A 22,343-nucleotide genomic window follows, 5' to 3' on the forward strand; every position below is an offset into this window, starting at 1 on the left:
AAAAATCAGGGCATTGGGACAATGGAATTGATCTGCAGATTGCATTTATTCAATCCAATCCAGAGAAGAAAGAGGGAAGGGAAGAATATATGCTTATTAGAAACGATGAAGAAAAGAATAGATGTTCATTTCCTTTTAAAATGAAATCCAGACTTAAAAAAAAAACCTGCTGAAATCTTTGTACTTCTTTCATGGTTTTCAGAGACCTGAAATAATATGAAGGCTGTATTTCCGTAGCCAACGATCTATACAATTGATGAAATGTCTGTAATAAAAAAAAATAGATTTCTTTTTGGTGGGTTGGAGATACATGTGGAGAAGTGGGTCCATATATAAGGTGGGCTGACTCTCATCCCCTAGGTAAATTGCAAACTAAAATGAGAATCTCAACTCAATTCTCAAGATGGAATGCAAGTACATGTTCCAAACCTGTCACAGCAATTAAAGAACCATAACACAGCCATTTGTAATTGCTCTATTTATTAATACATATATCACAAGTGTTCACAATATCAATGCATTCTTGTTGGCATGCTAGACAGAGGCATTTATTTTTTTAAGATCTTTTAAAAAATATTTTGACTTCTGTTCCTCCCGTCACACTCCTTTTTAAACTGATCTCATGAGGTCCTCAAAGTCTATAATGTCAATGCAAGAAAACAATACAGAAAGAAGTAAAATAACACAACAGCAATTAATTGGGGGAAAAATCAAAAGTAATATCATTGCCTTCACTGGAAGCAACAGGACAGCTTTGTAACAGGACTATATATAAGTTCTAACTCAGGAGAGGAGGTGAACTAATTGTCTCTACATACCCAGGCATGGAACAATAATGAGCAAGGAGGCCACCTACTGCTCAACAATTTCCATCATGCATGACACATGCTTTTTTTTTTCTCCTCATGAACAACTACTGAAGTTCCTCCTTACATGTCCTAGGCAGCCTAAAGAAGGTAGGAAAGAGCCTTAGTAAAGGGAAAACCAAACCAAATGAGATTAAGCCAAAAGAACAGTTAAGTATCATCTCTATGTAAAGGTGCATGGCATTTACAGACCATGGTGAGGGACTAACAGGAGCCTCCCATACTACATGCAGGGCCCCAAGGGGCCAATGATGATAACCAGTCACCTACGATGAACTGCAGTTGGACCAGGTACACGTGGAAGAGCTGGCACGCACAGGGTGGGGTTCACTAAGACTAGCTACAAGCTGTGGCACAACAGGGCTTCACAAGGTAGACACTACACATGATGCGGACTGAAAGGTGGAGCAGAGACTGGGTAGGAGAGTCAGTTGCACGCAGGGAGTGGGGTTGAGGGTAGGGAGTTGTGGGAGCAGGTTAAGTGTATTATGTACTGTGCTCTAACATTCTTTGGAAGTCTTTCAGAGATTGTTGCAGTTCCTTTTCAGAACAGATCTCTTACTCCATCATTCTTGAAAGACTGGAGAGAAAACAAACAAACAAACAAACATGAGTGATTTACCATTAATAAGACCTTGAAAAAAAGAGAAGTAACAAAGCACTTGAAAAGTTAAGGCATGATGATCATGAGTTCGAGGTCAGCCTGAGCTACATAATGAAACTGTTTCAGACAGACAGATAAATCAAAAATCAAACAAGCTGAAGAGAGCTTTTCAACAATAGCATCCCTTGTACCTCCTCAGCACTGTAGACATGAGATTTCTGCTCAAGCACCACTAAGAACAGGTAGAAGGGGCCCAAAAGCCTCCTGTCTATTTTAAAGGTGGCTTGAATATATACCAATTGAGCATTGCCCACTGCCACTTACCTTCTCTTTACACCATCTCATACTGATTGGCCGTGATGAACCGGGACAGACAGCAGGCCAGCAGCATGCCAATCAACTATTGCCAAGGAGACAAATGAAAATGAGAATTTCAAGTCATCGAACTCCACCCTTCTCTCACCCCTAGATGAAATTTTAAATGTAAAGTTTCATTTTTTACTTGATATATATTATTTCCATGTAGTCTTTTTATTTTCAAACTTATTTTTAGTCTTTATCATCTTTGAGTAGTTGGACAACGTTGTTACAATTCAGCATGCTTAGGAGTCCTAAGGTGATGATATTTTAACATATGTATATCTTTAGATACAATAGTTTTCTTTTGGTTTATTTTTTGTTTGTTTGTTTTGGGGGTTTGGTCGTGGGGCCTGAACTCTGGGCTTGGGCGCTGTCCCTCAGCTCTTCAGCTCAAGGCTAGCACTCTACCACTTGAGCCACAGCACCACTTCCGGATTTTTTCTTTTTGCTTATGTGGTGCTGGGGAATCGAACCCAGGGCCTCAGGAATGTAAGGCAAACGCTCTACTACTGAGCCACCTTCCCAGCCCCCTTTTTGTTTGTTTTTTGCAAACAAAGGTTTGTATCCATGAAAGGGTAAAAAGGCACTAGACGTTAAGAGCAAATCTGATTTCAACCTAAGTGGAGGTTCTGGAATTGGCCATAAGTTTCCAGCTCACTCTGACCATTTTAGAACAGCTTCTGATTCCAAGTAATTTTAAAATATGTTCATGTTATGAAAGTAATGCGAAATATTAAGTGACAGAATTAGGGACATGAACTGAAAGGCCAAAATTTTCATTCACATCAATCACCATATATTTGTAAAATGTCTCAACCTAGTATGATACTTTAGCCATACATGTCTGACAGAATAACAGTTCTTTTCCTTAACACAAGCATAGAGACTGTTTTTTATTGGGTCCATCTGCCAGCGAGGAAAGAAAGCCATGGCTTATGAGATAGAGGTAAAACGTGAGGAAAAAGGGGAAAATAAGGTTCTACATTTTCTTTGTCTCTCATGCCTGTAGCTATCTTTGGGCTAAGTAGGTCCATCTACACCCAGGGCCTATCTTCTAGTTTTTCAGTGATTGCAGAGCTACTATTCCTAGAACACCTCCCCTTGCTCAAAGACCATAGTCCTCTACTTGTCTTTGTACTTTGAACTAACCTGGCAGGTGGTTCTAATAAAATAGTTGTGACACTGTCAAGACACCATTAAGCACATCATGCCCGCTCATTAGCAATCAAACTCCTCACTCATCAATTGGAGGATCAGTAAGTTTTGGATGAGAGACTAATTGTGTACCTGAGACTAGAGGCTGCTTTTCCTTGGTCAGTGTAGTCCATTTTCTCTAAGTAACTCAGACATGTTTTATTGAATTGGAGGTGGGAATTACGTTCAGACGTGTGATCCCCATGACCAACAGAACAGCCTCCCCTGGGATTGTAAGAATTTATCTTACAGATTTTCAGGCTTCACGCCATACCTGCTAAATCAAACACACTGGGGACATTCCCATCAGTTTGTGCCTTCACAATCCCTCCATGGGAGGGAATCATTATTCCAGGCAACCAGGTTGCCCTTATCTGATAGATGAAACATCTATTACTATTCCACTCTACAGCATTGGCCAGTGTAAACGTTGAATTCTGTTCTCTTGTCTCTTAACTCACCAAGCAGATTCTTATCTTGCTTTTGAAAATCAAAACTATGCTGTTAAATATGCAAGTGATAGCTTTTGTCAGGTAAGGAAAACTCATTACCTTATGGGACTCACTGTTCTACCAATGCCCTGGTCTACATCATTTCATACCACAAAATGCAAGATATCATATACTTGCTGCCAAATGACTGACCATAGGTTTCATGGCTGCAATTTTCAAAATATTCTGTCAAATGAGAAATGAAAATCATCCATGAGTGTAAGGACTTTAAAACTTAAAAGCTTACCCAATTTGGGGAATTAAAATGACCATATTCTAGAAGCAACAAATTCCAGAGCATCTTTGCCAGTATCAAAATTTAGATTCCAGACAAAAAATAAATAAGTAATCAGTCCTAACAAATTATTGACTCTTCTACAATCTTGTGAAATATTATAACCTCAACATTCTAGATAAGACAATAGATTTAGGAAAGGCTAAAAATCTCTCTCAAACTATGTGGGTAATGTGCAGAAAGACTTTCCCACCAAGTCCAGACAAATGGTCTTTTACTTGAGACAACAAAGGCAATGGGAGTTTGCGGAGAGATGTACTAAAAGGTCTGATCAAATCTTGCTGTTTAAACAAGGGCTCTAAGTTAGCTAAGTTAACTATTAGGGAACAAAGGTTTTGCAAAGTATACTGAAAGACTGGACTCAGTTTAGTTTTCCTTATACTTTATACCACCTTCAATCTCTGAGACAATACAGGTATAAGGCCAGTTTCTTTAACAGGTGAGAGCATGGGACCATAAGAACAGTTGAAGAAAAGGGCAAAAAGAAGGTGCAGAGCAAGTGCAGAAGGAAAGTGAAAAGGAGACACAGTGCTGATATTTCCTCATAACATTAGCTTCTACTCAGCAGATCTAACTTTATTACAGGAAGGCAAAAGCGCCATGGTTTAATCAACATTAGCTAACATTTGCAAGGTTTCATGACAACATTTGCTCCATAATTTCTGGGAGAAATGTAGATGATTATGTCTCTATTTCATCCTGTATACAAATCAATCAAAAAGAATCAAAAAACTTAATCTAAGAATCAAAACTTTGAAAGTACTAGAGGAAACATAGGGAAAGACTTCAAGATATAGCATAGGCTGGATGCCAGTGGCTCACACCTGTAATCCTAGCTATTCAGGAGGCTAAGCTCTGAGGATCTCAGTTCAAAGCCTGCCCAGGCAGGAAAGTCTGTGAGACTCTTATCACCAATTAATCACCAAAGAAAAGCCAGAAGTGGAGCTGTGGCTCAAGTGGTAGAGTGATAGCCTGGAGCAACAAACCTCAGGGACAATGCCCAGGTCCTGAATTCAAGCCCCAGGACCAGCACAAACACACAAAAACAGATATGGCATAGGTGATGGCTTTCTGAATAGGACTCCATTAGCTAAGAGAACAAAGAATAGGAACTGACAAATGGGATTGCATCCAAAAAGCTTCTTCATTAGCAATAGAAAAATAATCAACAGTAAAGAGTCAGCCTACAGAATGAGACCAGCTATTCACTGGATAAATGATTAATATTTGAAATATACCAAGAGCTTTCAAAATAAACACCAGAATAACCAAATTAGTAAATGGGCAAATGTTTACTTTTCAAGCAAAGAAGTATAAGTGGCTAATAAATACATAAAAATACTGAATATTCTCAGCCATCAAGATAATACAAATTAAAATGACATTGAGTTTCTACCTTATCCCAGTCAGAAAGATCATTAAGAAAACAAATAACAAATACTGATGAGGATATGTAGGGAGGGAAGAAATCTTATTCATTGCTGATAGGAATATAATAGTCCAGTCATTATAGAAACCAGTATGAAGGTTCCTCAACAAAATTAAGAGTTCATACTACTTCTGTGTACATACCCAAAAGAATCAAAGTTGTCTTAATATAGAAACACTCGGCTGAGGTGCCCATCAATTGATGAATGGATAAAGAAAATGTATATATATACAGTAGAGTTTTACTCAACCATTAAGAAGAATGAAATGATGTTGCTTGCTGGGAAATGGATGGAACTGGAGATCATCATGTTAAGTGAAATAATTTCAATCTCACAAAAACAAGCATTGTAGCCTGAGGCTGATGGCTCACGCCTGCAATCCTAGCTACTCAGGAGGCTGAGATCTGAGGATCACTGTTCAAATTCAGTCCATGAGACTCTGTCTCAAATTAACCACCAGAAAATCAGAAGTGGAACTGTCCCTCAAACTGTTAGAGCACTAGCCTTGAGCAAAAGAGCTTAGGGACAAGAGCCTAGGCCCATGACAAAAAAAGAGGGCATTGTAGTTTTCTCCCATTTATATAAGGCAGAACAAAACAAAACAAGAGAACCATGGTAATGAAAGTAAAAGGACTACTAAAGAGGTGAAGGGGAAAGAAATAGGGGGGCTGGAGGTAAGAAAGGGTAATAGAGGTGAATATAATCAAATTATAGTATATGGATGTATAGAAATTTCATAGTGAAACTACCTACTATGTACATCATATTTTTTAAAAATGAAGGAAAAGAAACCACAAAGTATGAATGAATGAATGAATGCAGCTAAAGCTTTGCTTCCTTATCATTGACCAGAGGTGGTAGCTCTTCCTGAGCAAGCATCCATTGTCCCAGGGAGGACCCTCAATCTACTTGCATTTGGGAACAAACTGCAGTTTCCAGGAATCCTAAGGCTTCTAGTCCACAAATAGTTGCAAGTCCTCATGCTGATGACTGGGTAAAGCCAGCCATAGCCATTCTGTTCCCTGTCTCAAATTGAATACAACAGGGCTCAAATCTCTACTAGGCCTTGTGTTTCCTATCTTAACAACCATATAGTTCCTTATATGACTTAAGCTTGCTGAAGTATTTCTGTGTTAGGGTTCTTTGGGGCCAAAGCACCTCTCTTACTGCGTGATTGTGCCACAAAGCACACTCAATAATCCCTAAGCCAGGAGATTCCTTCAAAACAGCACAGAGAGATCGATGCTCATGTGTCTGAGCATAAATTCTTTTATAGGGATGTGTGAGAGGGGAGTGGAAAAATGGATGCTCTGTAATTTGGAGAAGGATCCATTGGATTTGATTCATCTCACTAATCAAAACAGGATCCTTATCTGCACATCTTTACCCCAGGGCCACATGGGAATATTATTAGATGATCTGATGCCTCATCTAGGAGATGAGGTACTGTTTTCTTCATGTATGGTATTAGCATTGTGTCCCATTGTTTCTTTATAGTAGCCATGATGGAATACTTCAGCAAAACCTTTACTTTCTCCAAGGGGACTGATCTCCTCAGTTTTAACAATCTGATGCTATGAATACCTGTAGTAAAATAACCATGTTCAAGGCTGTCAAGTGCATTCTATATATTTGCATGAGTCACAAGGTTCTGGATCTTTTGAAATATCCCTGGGTCATTATGGAGGTGTTATTGTTATCGAAATATTATAGCAACTAGAAGAAAGTTCAAGGCGGTGACAACCTTTGAAAAGTCCCTGGAGACTAAGTTAATTGCACTGTCTATGTACCGTGCTCTGGTTTCTCCGTGTGTTTGCATGTTAAGGATTTATTTCACTCATCTTTACAAAAACAATGAAGCATGGTGAAAGAGAATTTTGAAAATACAACAAGAAACACATTCCTCTTGACAGTCCACATGCTCTTGTGAGATGAAATGACATATAGGTTTTTAAAACTGCTTGGGAAGAAAGGCATTTCTACCTCTTTAAATCTAAACACTCTACTTGGCAAAGACAGATGATCAGGCTAAATGTTTATTCCTTGATTGAAGCCAGGGCTTAGATCATTGCTGTGCATTCTATAATAATTTATTAAGCTATAAACATAATTTATATACTCTTCTGTACAGTGCATATTTTATAAAAAGTTTTAGGAACAAAGTTGAATAAAATTCAAGTGTATCTATGTTTCTAGGCAGAAGGGTCAGAAGTACAGATGGGTAAAGAAAAGATATAGTCTGATATAGCCCATATACATAGCAGATCTTTGGAATTGGACCCAGGACCTCAGGCATGCAAGGCAAGCACTCTACCACTGAGCCATCTTCCCAGCCCCTAGATCTTTGGAATTGGGATTGAAACAATTAGGCTTTGTGAGAAAAACAAATCTGTTGTTCTGCAAAGACTTTGAGTTAAACATAAAGATTTTTTTTTTCTGGTAGCTAAACAGGGAAGGGAGAGAGAAAGGAAGGGGGGAGATTCTTCTACCCACAGTAAACTTGGATGGGAGATCAGAAGCCTATGGGAAGCCCTGAGGAATAGACGAAGAATGAATTTTAGATTTAGTTTAATCTTGTTCCATCCTTGAGTGTGTATAGTTTGTTTAACTTGCATAATTATTTTTCCCATTTTTAAGAGGAGATAAAAGTATATAAAAGTTAACACACAAAATTGGACTTCCTCTAAAGAAATAGAATAGTAAAACCCAGAGATTAAAATAATGACCACAAGATGAAGTTTGTTAAGTTTGGGCTTTCTTTAAAGGGGCGATGTCATCTATAATCTATAGGAACTAAGAGAGGACAAAAAGGGACAAGTCAACCAGGAAAAAAGCTTTCCCCAAATCTACGTCAGCCATTTGATGTTTTGAGTTGTTTATGTTCCAATTAAGCCAGCACCTTGTTCAGTTAACCTCCATTTGACCTACAGAAGAAGCAAGTTGTTTTTCTGGAGCTAGTCATTAGTTGAATTGTAACTGATATTCCCTTGATGGCAGAACTTCATTTAAGTTGAAAAAGGAAAATCAATAAACAGATGACCTGAGGACTAACAAGCCAGGAGCTCTGACCCCATCTATCAGCTTCCCCAAGGCACAGAAGGCAGTCTGAGAATCTGGAGGCCAGGGAGGGAAACCTGAGCAGGAGGCAGGCCAAAAGCTAGACCAGGCCTCCAGACAACTATGTAGGATACCTGGGAGAATGCGATCCCAAACGCCACTCCAGCAATGATCCCCATGTTTGTCTCCATGAAACTGGTCACCAGATCATAGCATCCCTAGGAAAAGAGAAAAAAGGTCTCACACATGAGTTTTCCTCAGACCAGGCTGGAATACATGCACTAATAAAACCCTCATCTATACTCCAATCTTAGCAAATATAATTGCAACTCATCCTAGGAATTTACCAGAATTCTTTTTTAAAAATAAGTTTTATTGTGAAAATACTGTACAGAGGGGTTACAGTTACATGAGCAAGGTAATGAATACATTTCTTATCAAGCATTGTTGCCTCCTCCTTTGTTTTTCCCCTACCATCTCTTCCCTCCTACCTACACAACTATACTCCACCCCTTACCCCTAACCCCCCCCCAATTGTAAAGTTTGTTTTTCAACCTAGTGTTTTGTACATATCATTGTTGCAATGGGTGAACATATATCCCTATTTAAACATTTTGTTTTTTCCCTTCCCCTCCCCAAATTATACTGACATCAAATACAGTGAAAACAGGAATTTACCAGCATTCTATACAAACAAATAAACAAAAACTAACAAAATGATGAAACATACAAAAAGTATAGAGTTATAAAATGAATACTTGTACATTTCCCCTAAAACTATGGCTAATATATGGCCAGTGTTTTTCCACCTAACCCCAAGCAAATCCCATTCCCTGGATGAGTTATTTTGAAATCCTAAACACAATGGTATCAACAAATGTTATCATTAGTAGGATAAATTTAGTGAGAAATCTGAAAGCTCATTGAAGCAAACGATGTAGTGATAGAGAAGGAGACATGAATAGATGAAGAGGCACTCCACATCCTTGGACAAGAAACACTGGCATCATAAACAGTCATCAGCTTTTTGACAAGGAAGGACAAACTCTTGGATAAACAAAGAGAAATCATCTGGTTAGAAGGAAGTATTTAAATACCTGCCAACTTGATGGAGCTTTTGGATTTTGCCTAAGGGAAACTATTAAGATCATTCTTAATAATAAAAATCTATATTCCAGAGTCATCTTTTCCAAAAATTTACCATGTGACCCTGGACACATTACTTCCTCTGTCTGAACTTCAATAACACTATCCAGAAAATGAACTGAATTTCACCTTAACGTATTATAAAATCCGTAAATGGCATGATTAAAGGCAACAATTATTACCAGTGTTAATATTAGTTTAGAACTGAAGTGAAATTTTCTCTAAGATGAATAATCTGGTTGGAGTTCAACAATATTGCTAAACAAGTTTTGTTGCTGTTATTCTATATTACATTTTGCCAATGCAGCCCAGATATGAAATGTCAAAGTTTTTGTATCATACCTAAGACTAAAGAAATTGCTGACTCTTTCTGTATATCCCTAACCTTTAGGTCAAGTAGTAGGAGTAGAAATGTGTGTCTATTATTGGTACATTTATTTGGAATTGGCCAACTCAGTTCAAAGTCCTGAATTGACCTACTCATTATAAAAATGTCATCTCTCCCCCCCCCCCAAGTTTTCTAATAAAGGACTTCAACTTGAATATCTAAAATATTATTACATTTATTTAATAAATTTCATTAAAGTGGTTCTTTTTTTAAAAAAAATTTTGTATTTTAAAGATACTGTACAGAGGGGTTACAGTTACATGAATAAGGTAATGAGAACATTTCTTATCAAGCATTGTTATCCCCTCCTTTGTTTTTCCCCTACTATCCCTTCCCTCCCCACCTCCCCAACTCCTCCCCCCACAAAGTTGTAAAGTTCATTTTCAACATAGTGTCTTGTACATTTCATTGTTACAATTGGTCAACCTGTATCCTTGTTTCGGCATTTTATTATTTCCCTTCCCCTCCCCAACTTAGAAAAATGCATATACAAGATGCAGGGCACCAGAATCCAATACAGTGACAAATAGTGGTTATACCATGCAAAAGAAAGAAAAAAATCACCTAGTACATTAAAAACAACAGTGACAAAGAAAAAAAAACTATCAAAAAGTTATAGTTAACTTCTGAAGGATAACAATACCAATGCCCTACTATGTCTTCCATTTTTTAAATTTAAATCCTAACAACTTTTCTCAAAGCTTGTGAAAATTCTGCAAATGCCTGTATTCCTTGTTTCTAGTGGTACTTGGGTTTGGATTCTGGGACTTGTGCTAGCTAGCAGTTGCTTTACCACTTGAGTGACATTCCTCTACCAGCTCTTTTTTTTTCTTTTTTAGTTATTTTTTTTAATAGGGCCTCACATTTATGCCTGGGCCAGCTATTTACACTTCCTATAGATCTGGGATGACAGATGCATATCAGTACACCCAGATTTCTATTAGTTGAGATGAGGTCTGGAGAATTTTTGCCTAGGATGACGTTGAACTGCAATCCTCCCAATCTCTGCTTCTGTGAGAGGCTACAGTTATAGGCATGAGATATCATGCATCATTAATATGATACCTTCTAAGTGACATTTTACATCCATAAATCATTTGCAGAGAAAAAGTAAATTAACTTAGCAGTGGTGCTATCTGACACACATGGTTTCAATGTAATTCACAAACCATACTCCTTAGTTAAGTAGAACAGATATGGAAGGCGGGGGAAGGAAGTACATTCTTGCTCATGGAGATCTGTGAAATTTGATTCTTTCTAGTAGAAATTTACTGATTTCATTTTTACTAGGGGAATGATACACCACATTACTTTTCCAAAGGTAGTGGGAAAGTTAGGAATTTGAGTTAGGAAGGAGTCAAAGAGGGAAGGTAAGTAGCTATTGTAACATGTTCCCACATGGTAAGAGCCAACATAGTATTTTGCCAAGCTGGCTGTCATTACTGTATTTTCTCCCCATAGTGATGACCAGGTCAGGGAATAAGGGTCAGATCAGTAAAATGTTAGGTCAGCTCAAAATATGAAACACATGCCTGATAATACCACCCAGAGAGAAGCAATCCAGGTCATTTTCTTAGTCTATAAAATAGCTTGGCATAGATTCCCCCCACCCCCATCCCCTGTGGCTTAAATTCTACACTTAAGCCAAACATGTTTTCCTTAAGTATAATTTCTACTCATTTTGGAACTTGGTTTTATTTTGCAGTGCTGAGAATGGAAACACATACTAGGGGGCCGCACACATACTAGGCACTGTGCTTTACCACTGAGCTACACTCCTAGCCTCATTTTTGGAGAATTTCAGAGTCAATTTATTTTTGATCAGGGCACTCCAACCAGTAAGAGAAATCATGAAAATGAAGTAATTGACTGATAACTGTAGTTCTCTCTGAACCTAATTCTTCAGTGTATTGAGGTTTTATTTATTCTTATTTGTTGCGACAGTTCTCACTATAGAGTCCAGGCTGGCCTCAAACTCACAATCCTCTTGCCTCTGCTTTCCTAGTGCTGGGATTATAAGCATGCACCACCATGTCTGACAATGTGTAGTTCTTGACCTAGGGGCTTGTGAGAAATGCAAATCTGGAGACCCCACATGACATCTGGTGAATCAGAATCTGCCTCAGCTCTGAGTTGTTTTTTTAATATTTTTGGGGGGTCCGGTCGTGGGGCCTGAACTCTGGGCCTGGGTGCTGTCCCCTCAGCTCTTCAGCTCAAGGCTAGCGCTCTACCACTTGAGCCACAGCGCCACTTCCGGCTTTTTTTCTTTTTTCTTATATGGTGCTGAGGAATGGAACCCAGGGCCTCATGCATGCAAGGCAAGCGCTCTACCACTGAGCCACCTTCCCAGCCCTGTTTTTTTTTAATATTTTAAAAAATTTAAATTCATTTTAACAAATCTCCAGACATTTGATATGTCCTCCTTGAGAAGTACTCGTTTATAAAAACTTGCCTGTGTTTTTTTTATTGTATATATGAAACCAAGTCAATGCATCATATTAGTAATAGGATTAATCCAAATGAAAAGATGAAAATATTGTGAGACTAATTGTTTCCCATCTCTGGATTTATTTTTGTTGTTAACCATATAGACTCAAAGCCCATTTTCCAAGACTCAGTACAGCTCTTCAGACTTAAAGAAGTGTTCTGATACTATAACCACAGACCATGTTTATATGCAACCTTAAGTTCTACACTAAAGCATAAGTGTATCTACCCACAACCATCTCTCTCAATTTTCCAATAAGAAAACATGGTTGTCAGGCATGAAAAAAAGTCTACAAAGGCTTGCTAAGTGTCATAGAAAACACCTAGAAACAGAGAACAGTATGCCTAAACCAGCAGTCACCAATGGAAAACATCTGCAAGTAGGAGAATTCAAGGACTTAAGAGTAGAAGGCTAGTTCCAGTAAGGTTCTGGGAAGAGATTTCTCTTTAGTTGCCAACCAGAATAATTTCTCCTGCTCTTACCAACTGGCAAGGAATTCATATGGAGTAGAGGCTCAGCTAGTGTGATTAGCCAATTGAACCTGAAGACATTTCACCATCTACTAGCAAAAGCAAAGCAAAACCTAGCCCCAAACCAAACAACTATCCAGTACAACTATTCACACCTTCTCCCTCCTCTCTCTCCCCTTAATCTGTACAATGTAGTCAGGCTACTATATAAAAACCAAAAGTCATCGTTCTGTGTAATCACAGTATAGGCCTCAAAACACTTAAAAGGTCTATATAGACAATCTGTTTATTCTAAACCACTGAATGTGGCAGTAGTTAAGGTCTCCTGGAGAAGGAAGTTGGGGGATACTGACATTAAGTACCTACTATTACTACCTGTACTCCATGCCCATCTGTATAAAAACACAGACAGGAAGAATAATTTGTCTCAGAGGTTCATGTGGGAATTAAATGAGAATGTCTAATAAAACTTAGCAGACTAATTTCAGTTTCTATGACTTCTTCTCCTGTGAAGAAGGAGGCTGTAGAGTATAAGGACAGTGAAAGAACAGTTAGGTACATCTTCCAAGTATTGAAATTACTCAGAGGAATATAAGCCAGGATTGCAGTGAGGTCAGTTTGCAGGATGTCAATAAAATGGAAAAGAGTAGCTATGTTTCCTTCTAGAAACAATTGTACACATTTTAGATGTACTGTTGGATATTGCCCCCTCGACACACACACCAATTTTCCTTCTGATACTAACAAAAGATCTTCCCTACAAGAACCAGCTGTTATTTGCAAGAACTGTAAAGAAAACTTCATCATCAATGGGGTCACATTAACATTAGTTAACATTAGCGTTTAGTCTGTGTCAAGCCTTGTGTAGCTTATTCAGTTCTCTCTAAGGGGCTATTACTGTGACTACTAACTACTAACACTAATAAAATGATGACCATTATTATCCCCATTTTACAGATGGAGAAAACACCACTGAGAAAGGATAAATTACTTGACCAAGATCACACATCAATGAGTGGCTGACTCAGAATTTAGACTGGAATCTGACTCCAAGGCTTTGTAGCTCTTGATTTCTAGATCCTAAATTTTACAAAAGAGAGGAAGTTTAGCCTTGCACCAACACTTGATGAGTGCTGCTTTTATGAATGAGTCTGAGAAGCCTAATATTTAATTGTCATAGAATACTTCTTGCCTTCCATGAGAGTGTCCACAACATGCCAGGTATGTTTGGCACTTCAGCAAATGGAAGCAAAGTATCTGGGTGTTCACTGGGGATATTCATGAAAAATCCAGAAGTCATCTCATTAGACATCGAGACATTACGGGAATTTCTAAGTTGTGGTTCATAAGAAAATTCCAGTAGGAATATATATTTTCTTAGCTAAGGCAAAAAGTTGTCAGAACTAAATCATATGGAACTGCATCGCTTGCAGACTTCTCATCGCTTGCAGACTTCTAAGTCCAGAACAACAGCATGTGCTTCCAGAAGGACAAACAAAAAAACAAAAACAGAAACAAAAACAAAACCTGTTTTGCAGCATTCATGTGATAAGTAATCCCTCTAGATAGATGAAATATATAGATACTACCTCACAACATTCTAATCTGGAAAGAATGGCTATCATCTCTATGAATTATTCAGTAGTTGGCCCAGATCACATGGAATTTTGAAGACATCATAAAAACAGAATTTTATCTTGATAAAAATTTCTCCATGGCTGAATAACCACAGATAAAACTCAACAGGCTTTCTTCTTCCTCTTCATTTCATCAAATCATACTACGTATGTAGAATTTTACTAAATGTTTAAGAATGTAGATAGTCTTCACAAACAGCTGGATTGCATCTTCATTGTATTGTTTGTGTGATATAAAATTGATTTTCCTTCTCTTCGACTACCAAATCTTCATTTCTCCCATTTTCACTATGTACTAACATCCTAATTTCCTTTAACCATCTTTTTCACCCCTGTTTCTTTGGAAGTCAGAATGTTGACAGTGAGTTGAATTGGGAGTTACTGATTTCTTTTCCTCTAGCAGGGAACTCCCTAAAATAAAGGCCACCCTCCTAGCAGAAGCAGATGCTGTCTGTCAACTCTGCTCTCTTCTTCCTGCCAAAGACTGGCACCCAGCTGCGAATAATTTCATGTTTAGATGGTATATTAAGCAGAAGAAAGACACCCAGAAAGAAGAAAGCCAACATTCCCTGCCTGACACAGGCATCAGGGTTAACAGGAACCACTTGCCAAACCTTCCTTCCTGACTGTGCCTGGGAGATGCTCACTGCGGGAGAGCAATGCGAAGCTGATCTGAGGCACAGCTTCCTCTTTTAGAAGTGAGCAGCCTCAAGTGCCTCTCACCGGCAATCAAGGACCACAAAGGAAGACTCTTGACTCCCTCCTGGACTACCCTTTCCAACCTATCAGTCAATTTCACAGAAACAACAAAGCCCTCCCAAACATTCACCACTGGTCCTATCAGGGCTGGGAAGAAGTGTGTACCTTCTGGTTAACTTTGGTGGCAGCCACAGTCAGATTATGTAGATCCTGGGGATTGCAATCAGTTTCATTCATGCAGCAACTTGGGGGGATGCCATGCTCCAGGAAATAGGGGCTGGTGCTCCAGTTGGTGTAGTTCTGCACACCACAGCAGCTCAGCTGTGAACATGGAAAAGAAAAGAATCAAAGAGTGTTAGATCAAAGACATTATGGTCTCCTCACTCACACTACCCTGCAACTTTTAAAAGAGAAACATAGACCAACACTCCTAAGACAACATGAACAGCTTTTGAACTGAAGCTCCACTCATAATTACTCTCACTTCAGTGCCCACGTGAACTCAAGACAAAGAAGTACATTTAGATCACATATCTGTTGCCTTTCTTACCATCTCCACATAGCAAAGCAGTGCTTCGATGACTTGGCTAAGCATCCCAGTAGGCAGGCAGGCTTTTGCACTAGCCTCCCTAAGTGCCTCCAGGCAGGAAAGCTCTCTTCTATTCCCCTCTTGCCTTCTACAAAGCACAGGCAGCACAGCCATTCACATAGGTCCTCAGCTTCTTCTCAGTACATTTTCCACCCCTGCCACACTACTCAGCCAGTAGATGGAGCCTTCCCAATCCCTCTGTCCACCAAATACTACTGGTCCACTGTACTGACACAGCTTACAAGTCTAACCCCAGACCTGGCAGGGAGGCCTCATTCCCAGCTCCTTCCCTGGAACTTACGCTGCGCTGCACATGGTCCACTGCACGGCTCCTCTCATCATTGCCATTGTAGTTCTGCATGGCATCCGTGTAAGTCCTGAGGAAGGTGTCCTTGATCTATGTAAAACAAGGGGAGGAATATGATTTAGGTTCATTGCAGTCCAAACTGAGAGTCATACCAATTTCAACCCCAGTATTGCCTCTTCTGAAAGACTCTGGATAAACGGAAGTTAAGGAAGGGAAATTCACCAAGGGGTTTATTAGCCCAGGAATTGAAAATAAATTGTTGGCCACATCCTCAGTTCTAAAGTAGCCTAGCCTGTCAAAAGACCTGCTGATGTGGCTAGTCAGCTTTTGAGAAGGCTGTGATAGCCTCAGCCATGATTTTCTACTTATTTTCTTTGAACTGGCTCATGTCCACCTTCATTTCTATAACCTGGTCATTATGCAAAAGAAATAATAATGGAAAATCCACATAGGGGACAGGAAAACTGTTATTAGTCCCCAAACAGATCCCTATTCTACCATTCAGAAATGGGACAAAACTTTCGCTTACCCATGCTCACTGAGGTCAAAGTAAAAGAGGCTACAGAACAAGATGGTTTCTGATTATAAAGGATTAACAAACCCTTTTCCCTCCTCCATGAACACATTTGACCCTGAAATTCTAAGCACTGTTCCCTGCAGGAAGGTGGGGTGTTAGGTATGTTGCCAGGCCACCTGGCTTATAGTAAATAATGAAATGCTTGCAGATTAGGAAGAGAGAAAATGACAATAATTACCTAGTGGGAAGCTCAGAGTTATGATAGAGTCCTTGCTAATTTCAAAAGCTATGTCCGTGGCATAGTTATAAGTGGTAAACTAACACTAGCTACATGGATCCTCTAAGCCAAAATGGCTGCCATATCCAGCTATGTCGCTTCATTTCACTGCACCTAAGATGTCCCTTGGTGCAGAAGCTGTACATAGAATAGGCCCTGGGCCACTCTAAAGACACAAGCTGAGAAAATAAGCTTTGCCCTGCAGGTATACTGAGCTACCTACTATATTCTTCTGTGTAAATGCTACCAAGTGTGACCTATTGTCACTTCGTGAGTTTGACTGCTTAGCCAAATTCAAGACCAGCAGCATTTGAGGTTTAAGTGTGGCTTCCTAAGTGGCTCAGATAAAAGAAGTTAGGAGGTAAGGAATTTCAAGCCCCAGGAAGCAGAAGACATTTAAAAAAAATGTCTACATGGAATAGTCACAAAAGCACCGAAGAGACAAAAGCGCTCAGGCAGGAGTGAGGCAGGAGGCTCCTGGTACTCATGTATGAACTTGGGACATCTATCAGGGCTGTCAAGGCTGTGATGTCATTGGGTTTCACTTGAGAACAAGAATGAGGGAGGCGAGTCTAACTCTAGATGCAGAATTCATATGAAGTGGGTTCTAGAAATCAGCTTGGGCTGGATACTGTATGCCTCCAGTAAAGGGAAAACTCAGGGCAATAGGGAAAGGAGTAAAAAACAAAAAGCTAAGATCCCAAGGGATACAACTTAACCAAGAATAAAAGCAGGGCCCAGCAAGACATGATATCAGCACCCCAGTAACACTCTTCCTCAGTGTGTTTTCAACCGGCATCTTCTATGTTCCTCTTTCCCACATATGCCTATCTACTTCTGGCTCTCCTACTATGCAGGGTTCTACTACAATACAGGGTTTAATAATGGGTTTATGAGATAGAAAGATAATTAGTTTGACTTGCCTTTAACAGGCCCAGACAACTTGTTACAGATACACACATGTTCTGTTGAAGCAAAGCAACTATTCTGAAGGAATATTTCATCTATATAGAAAGTCACTGTTTTAAAACAGAGCGAAGATCAACAAGGAAGTTTAGAATTTGGTGAAATTCTTGCATGGAGAATTTAATTCGAATTTCAGGCTATATTACATGACATTTGGAAACTGGAGACACCACTGGTTAAACTAGCTAGCCTATCTGCATGCTTCATACATTCCAAGAATTTTCCAAAATTTCCCCCTCAAAGACCAGTTTACTGAGTTTTCCACCTTCCATATACTCACCTCATGACGAAACACAAACCCTGAAATGCCAGCTACAAGCTCAGCCAGAAACACCAGGGACAGGAACATGGCATACTAAAAATCAAGTGGACAAGAACAAGGTCAGATGCTGGGATTAAGAAGAGGGATAAACTGCTTCCTGATAGGTAGGACTGGACAAGGCCTTATACTCCCTTAAGAAAGATTCAAAAAGTTTAAAAATTAAAAATACTCTGCCCCGAGTTGCCCACATGAGCCTCAACAGATACATGAATATTTTGGAGTATACAAGCCAAGGAGAGCTCTGTAGAATATCTGCATTCCTTTTTTCAATTTTTTGTCTGTTGTGGGGCTGGAACTCAGGGCCTGGGCATTGTCCCAGAGCCTCTTTATGCTCAAGGCTAGTTAGTGTTCTACCATTTGAGCCACAGTGCTACTTCCAGTTTTTGATTGGTTAATTGGAGATAAAGAGTCTCATAGGGACTTTTCTGTCCTGGCTGGCTTTGAATCCCAATCTTCAAATCTCAGCCTCCTGAGTAGCTAAGATTGTAAGTGTGAGCCACTGGCACCCAGCTTTTTTTAATTTTTTAAAGGAGAGCTCAGCAGAGATTGGCATTGTTCTGTCAGTTCAATTCAACCTGGAGAAACTTGGAAGAGTCACTTGTAACTAAGGTATCTACTATCTTTGCAGTAGAGAAAAATCTACTCTGGAGGTCATAGGCCACAGTTCTGCTCTGTCTAGGAGTCTTTCTGACTCCCTTCCTTTCTGACTCATAATGGCATGCTACATGGCATCTGAAAGGCCATCTCCTACAGACTTTTTCATTTAAAAATATTAGTAATTTTTCATTAAAATAATATTAATGTTGTCATGATAGGGATTAAACCCAGCACCGCGCACATATTAGGTCCTGGATGCTCTACCACTGAGTGACCTCCCCGGCCCTCCGTATTCTATTTGTAACTGTTCCAAAGGATGGGAAAGCTTCCTTTTCCTTGGCCATAAGTTGGCCTACTTCCAGTTCCCACTTACTGCTGCTGATTCTGCTTTCAACAACTTGAAGAACTTACCTCTGTTTTACACAGACCCTTCACACGTGTGAGCAGTCACAGCTCCCTGTCTTTGCTGGGAAAACTCTTCTACTGTCCTTGCCACATTTCATATGAATGTCTACAAAATGACTTCATTTGCAATTTTAAACTATCATCTGGGTCCAAAGGAGGATGCACTTGTTCAATATGGTGATTATCCCTGAACACAGGACCCTCAGCATTTCCCAGGGGGCTGCTTGCCTCTCTCGTCTGAACACTACATGGGATTTATAGTCTTTTAAACAGCAAATACAGCATACTACAATAGACCTTGCATGTATCTAAAAACTTTAGTGCTTTTCATCACATGTTGCCTGTACTTTCTCTGTGTGTGTGTATGTGTGTGTGTGTATGAGAGACAGAGACCAGACATGTGTGAGCATCTGAATCCAGGGATATTACAAGGCACTTGTTTCCATTTTTGTAACTTTGAAAAGCAGATAAAAGGAAGGAAAATTGATTCCTTACCAACAAAGCATATGTCTTACAATCTGCTGCTTCTCATCTCAAAATGAAATACAATGGTCCTGACTGTTTGCAATGACCCTAGTGATGCTGTGGAATTTGGGTGTACTGCACATGGCCCACATTATTTATCTGCAAAATGTTCATATGTCTTCTACAGTATACATGTACATAGAAACATACATTGTTTTACTCAACTAGTAGCACATATATTAAAAGAAAGATATACTTAGGAGAGGATTCTAATGGCATATAACATATATATATATATATATATATATATATATATATATATATATAAAAAGTCCTCTGAACATCTAACAGATAGTTTAACAAAATGAATGCCAGGAAGATGAAACATGTTTCGTCAAGGTTCAGGCGTATGTCAAGGAGAGGATGAGCAGCTGAATAGACTGAGGAAAATACACTCAGTATAGTCAATGTACTTACATGAAAATGGAGCACTGTAACTTGAGGGTATTGATAGGGTTGGGAAATATGGAGAACAATGGACAAGATACATTGATCAAAATGCATTGTACTCATAAACTGACTTGTTGAATTGAAACCCCTTTGTACAACTTCTTAAGGATAATAATAATAATAATAATAATAGAAACCAGGTGGCACTGGTGGCTCATGTCTAAACTCCTAGCTACAGGGGAGGCTGAGATGACTCAAAGCCAGCTGTACAGAAAGAAAAGTTCATGAGATTCCTTTTCAGCAAAGAGCTGGACATAGTGGCATGTACTTATTATTCTAGTTACCATGAAACCTGACTGATGGATTGTGTGCGGGTACATGCAAGGCAGAGGCCACATCCTATCTCAAAACTACCAAGCCAAAAATCAGGCTGGAGGCATGGGTCAGTGGTAAAAAGAGTATCCGTCTAGCAAGTGCAAGGACCCTAGTTCAAATCTCAGTACCACCCCAACAAAAAAAAGGAAACACTGGCTCAAAATAACAATTTCTAAGTATTAATAAAATGCAAGGGTTGGGTTTAATCCCTAGTGCTCCTCTCCCCCACAAAAAATTCACAAAGCACAGTCACTTAGATATTAAACATGTAGTAATTATGGTCCATGTACACAACCTTCTTTCTCTAAACTTCATGCAAAATTGGAAGCTTTTAGAAGTATGTATTACTCTGGGGGAGAGTCTCACACCAGGCTTGTGAGGGAAGGTGACTGTCAGAAGGCCACCATTTTCCATGGGATTGCCAACAGAGAATGATGATCAAGTAGGGCCAGTTGGGAATGTGGTTCCTTTGGAGTGAATCACCCTCCACTTAAGAGGTGGCACTTGATGTAACTATAGCTTAAGGCTGATCAAGGACAGGCAACATCATGAGCCCAGTGGAATCTCTGCTTCCCCCTTTAATGAAATAACATGTCTAAGATTACTTGCGTTAACCAAAATTTCCTTTTGAGGAGAAGTCCTTGCTAGTTTTCATAAACAAAGTATTTCAACATTAACCCTCATCAAGAAACAGTAAGAAACTAGGTAACTGGTCTGTCAGAAAAAAAAAGTGAAAAGTCACAGTATCTGCCTTTCATCCTTTACATCACTCCTCTGTTCTGTTAAGAGTACAGGCCCCCAGCAATAGTCCTGGTAACAAATATTTGGCGCTGTATCTGCCCTCTGAATGCAAGGCTCTAGCTTAGTTCAGCTCCCATAGAAATGAGCCAGAGTATGCCACCAGTAGAGAGAAGAGCAAGCACAGCTAGGCTCAAGGACACAGGAAGGAGTTCTCCAGTGGGAACTTGGAGATGAAAAGCTGCTTCTGTTCTGGAGAAAGCCTTGCCTATCACACCACATGCTTGAGGTGATTTTTAAAACATAGTGCAGGGCTGGGAAGTTGGCTCAGTGGTAGAGCGCTTGCCTTGCATGCCTGAGGCACTGGGTTCGATTCCTCAGCACCACATAAGCAAAAAGAAAAAAGCCGGAAGTGGCGCTGTGGCTCAAGTGGTAGAGCACTAGCCTTGAGCTGAAGAGCTGAGGGACAGTGCTCAGGCCCAGAGTTCAGGCCCCACAACCGGACCAAAAATTTAAAATAAAAAAAAAAAAAAAAAAAAAAAAAAACATAGTGCAAAACACAGGGCATCTAGCCAGGAGGACATCAATAGAGTATTAGAATCATTGTCCACTGCTCTGTCACAGTCCTTGTTAAGAGACTAAGACAAGCTGGGTACTGGTGGCTCACTCCTATAATCCTAGCTACTCAGGAAGCTGAGATCTGAGCCCACTGTTCAAAGTCAGCCCAAGCAGGAAAGTCCTTGAGACTCTTATCTCCAATGAACCACCAGAAAACCAGAAGTGGTGCTGTGGCTCAAAGTAGTAGAACGCTATCCTTGAGCTGAAGAGCTCAGGGACAACACCCAGGCCCAGAGTACAAGCCCCATAACTGATGAGAGAGAGACAGAGAGAGACAGAGAGAGAAAGAGAGAGACAGAGAGACAGAGAGAAAGACAGAGACAGAGAGAGACAGAGAGACAGAGACTAAGACAAGATTTATTATATGATGCTGTGTTTTGGGTTTCCCATGGGTGAAGGGGGTTACAAGATGGACTAGGCAATACTTTTTGCTAAAATTAGAATGAGTACATATTAAAGTTTTATCTGTGGCCTCAAAAAGGGTTACTTTACCATCATGGGATTGTGAGTTAAAGGCCAATTAGAGTTACCTAGTTGTTATTTTTGTTTTTGGTTTCTGTCTCAAAAAAAAATTGAGAATGCAGCATTATGT

General features: G+C 39.6%; 1 protein-coding gene across 1 annotated transcript in view; it reads right to left on the reverse strand.

The window, feature by feature from the left end:
- Positions 1-463: 463 nt before the first annotated feature.
- Tspan7 (tetraspanin 7) overlaps positions 464-22,343 on the reverse strand; it is a 114,814-nt gene continuing 92,934 nt past the window's right edge. The window contains exons 3-8 of the mRNA XM_070040634.1: positions 18,062-18,136; positions 16,016-16,111; positions 15,291-15,446; positions 8,432-8,515; positions 1,795-1,870; positions 464-1,446 (exon numbers count right to left, since the gene is read on the reverse strand). Coding sequence (XP_069896735.1) covers positions 1,802-1,870; positions 8,432-8,515; positions 15,291-15,446; positions 16,016-16,111; positions 18,062-18,136 — 480 coding nt within the window. The 3' untranslated portion in view covers positions 464-1,446; positions 1,795-1,801. The remainder of the gene's footprint in view (positions 1,447-1,794; positions 1,871-8,431; positions 8,516-15,290; positions 15,447-16,015; positions 16,112-18,061; positions 18,137-22,343) is intronic.

This window comes from Dipodomys merriami, unplaced genomic scaffold, assembly GCF_024711535.1.
Source record: "Dipodomys merriami isolate MVZ:Mamm:240054 unplaced genomic scaffold, mDipMer1.0.p SCAF_3, whole genome shotgun sequence".
In the NCBI taxonomy this organism is placed as follows: domain Eukaryota; kingdom Metazoa; phylum Chordata; class Mammalia; order Rodentia; family Heteromyidae; genus Dipodomys; species Dipodomys merriami.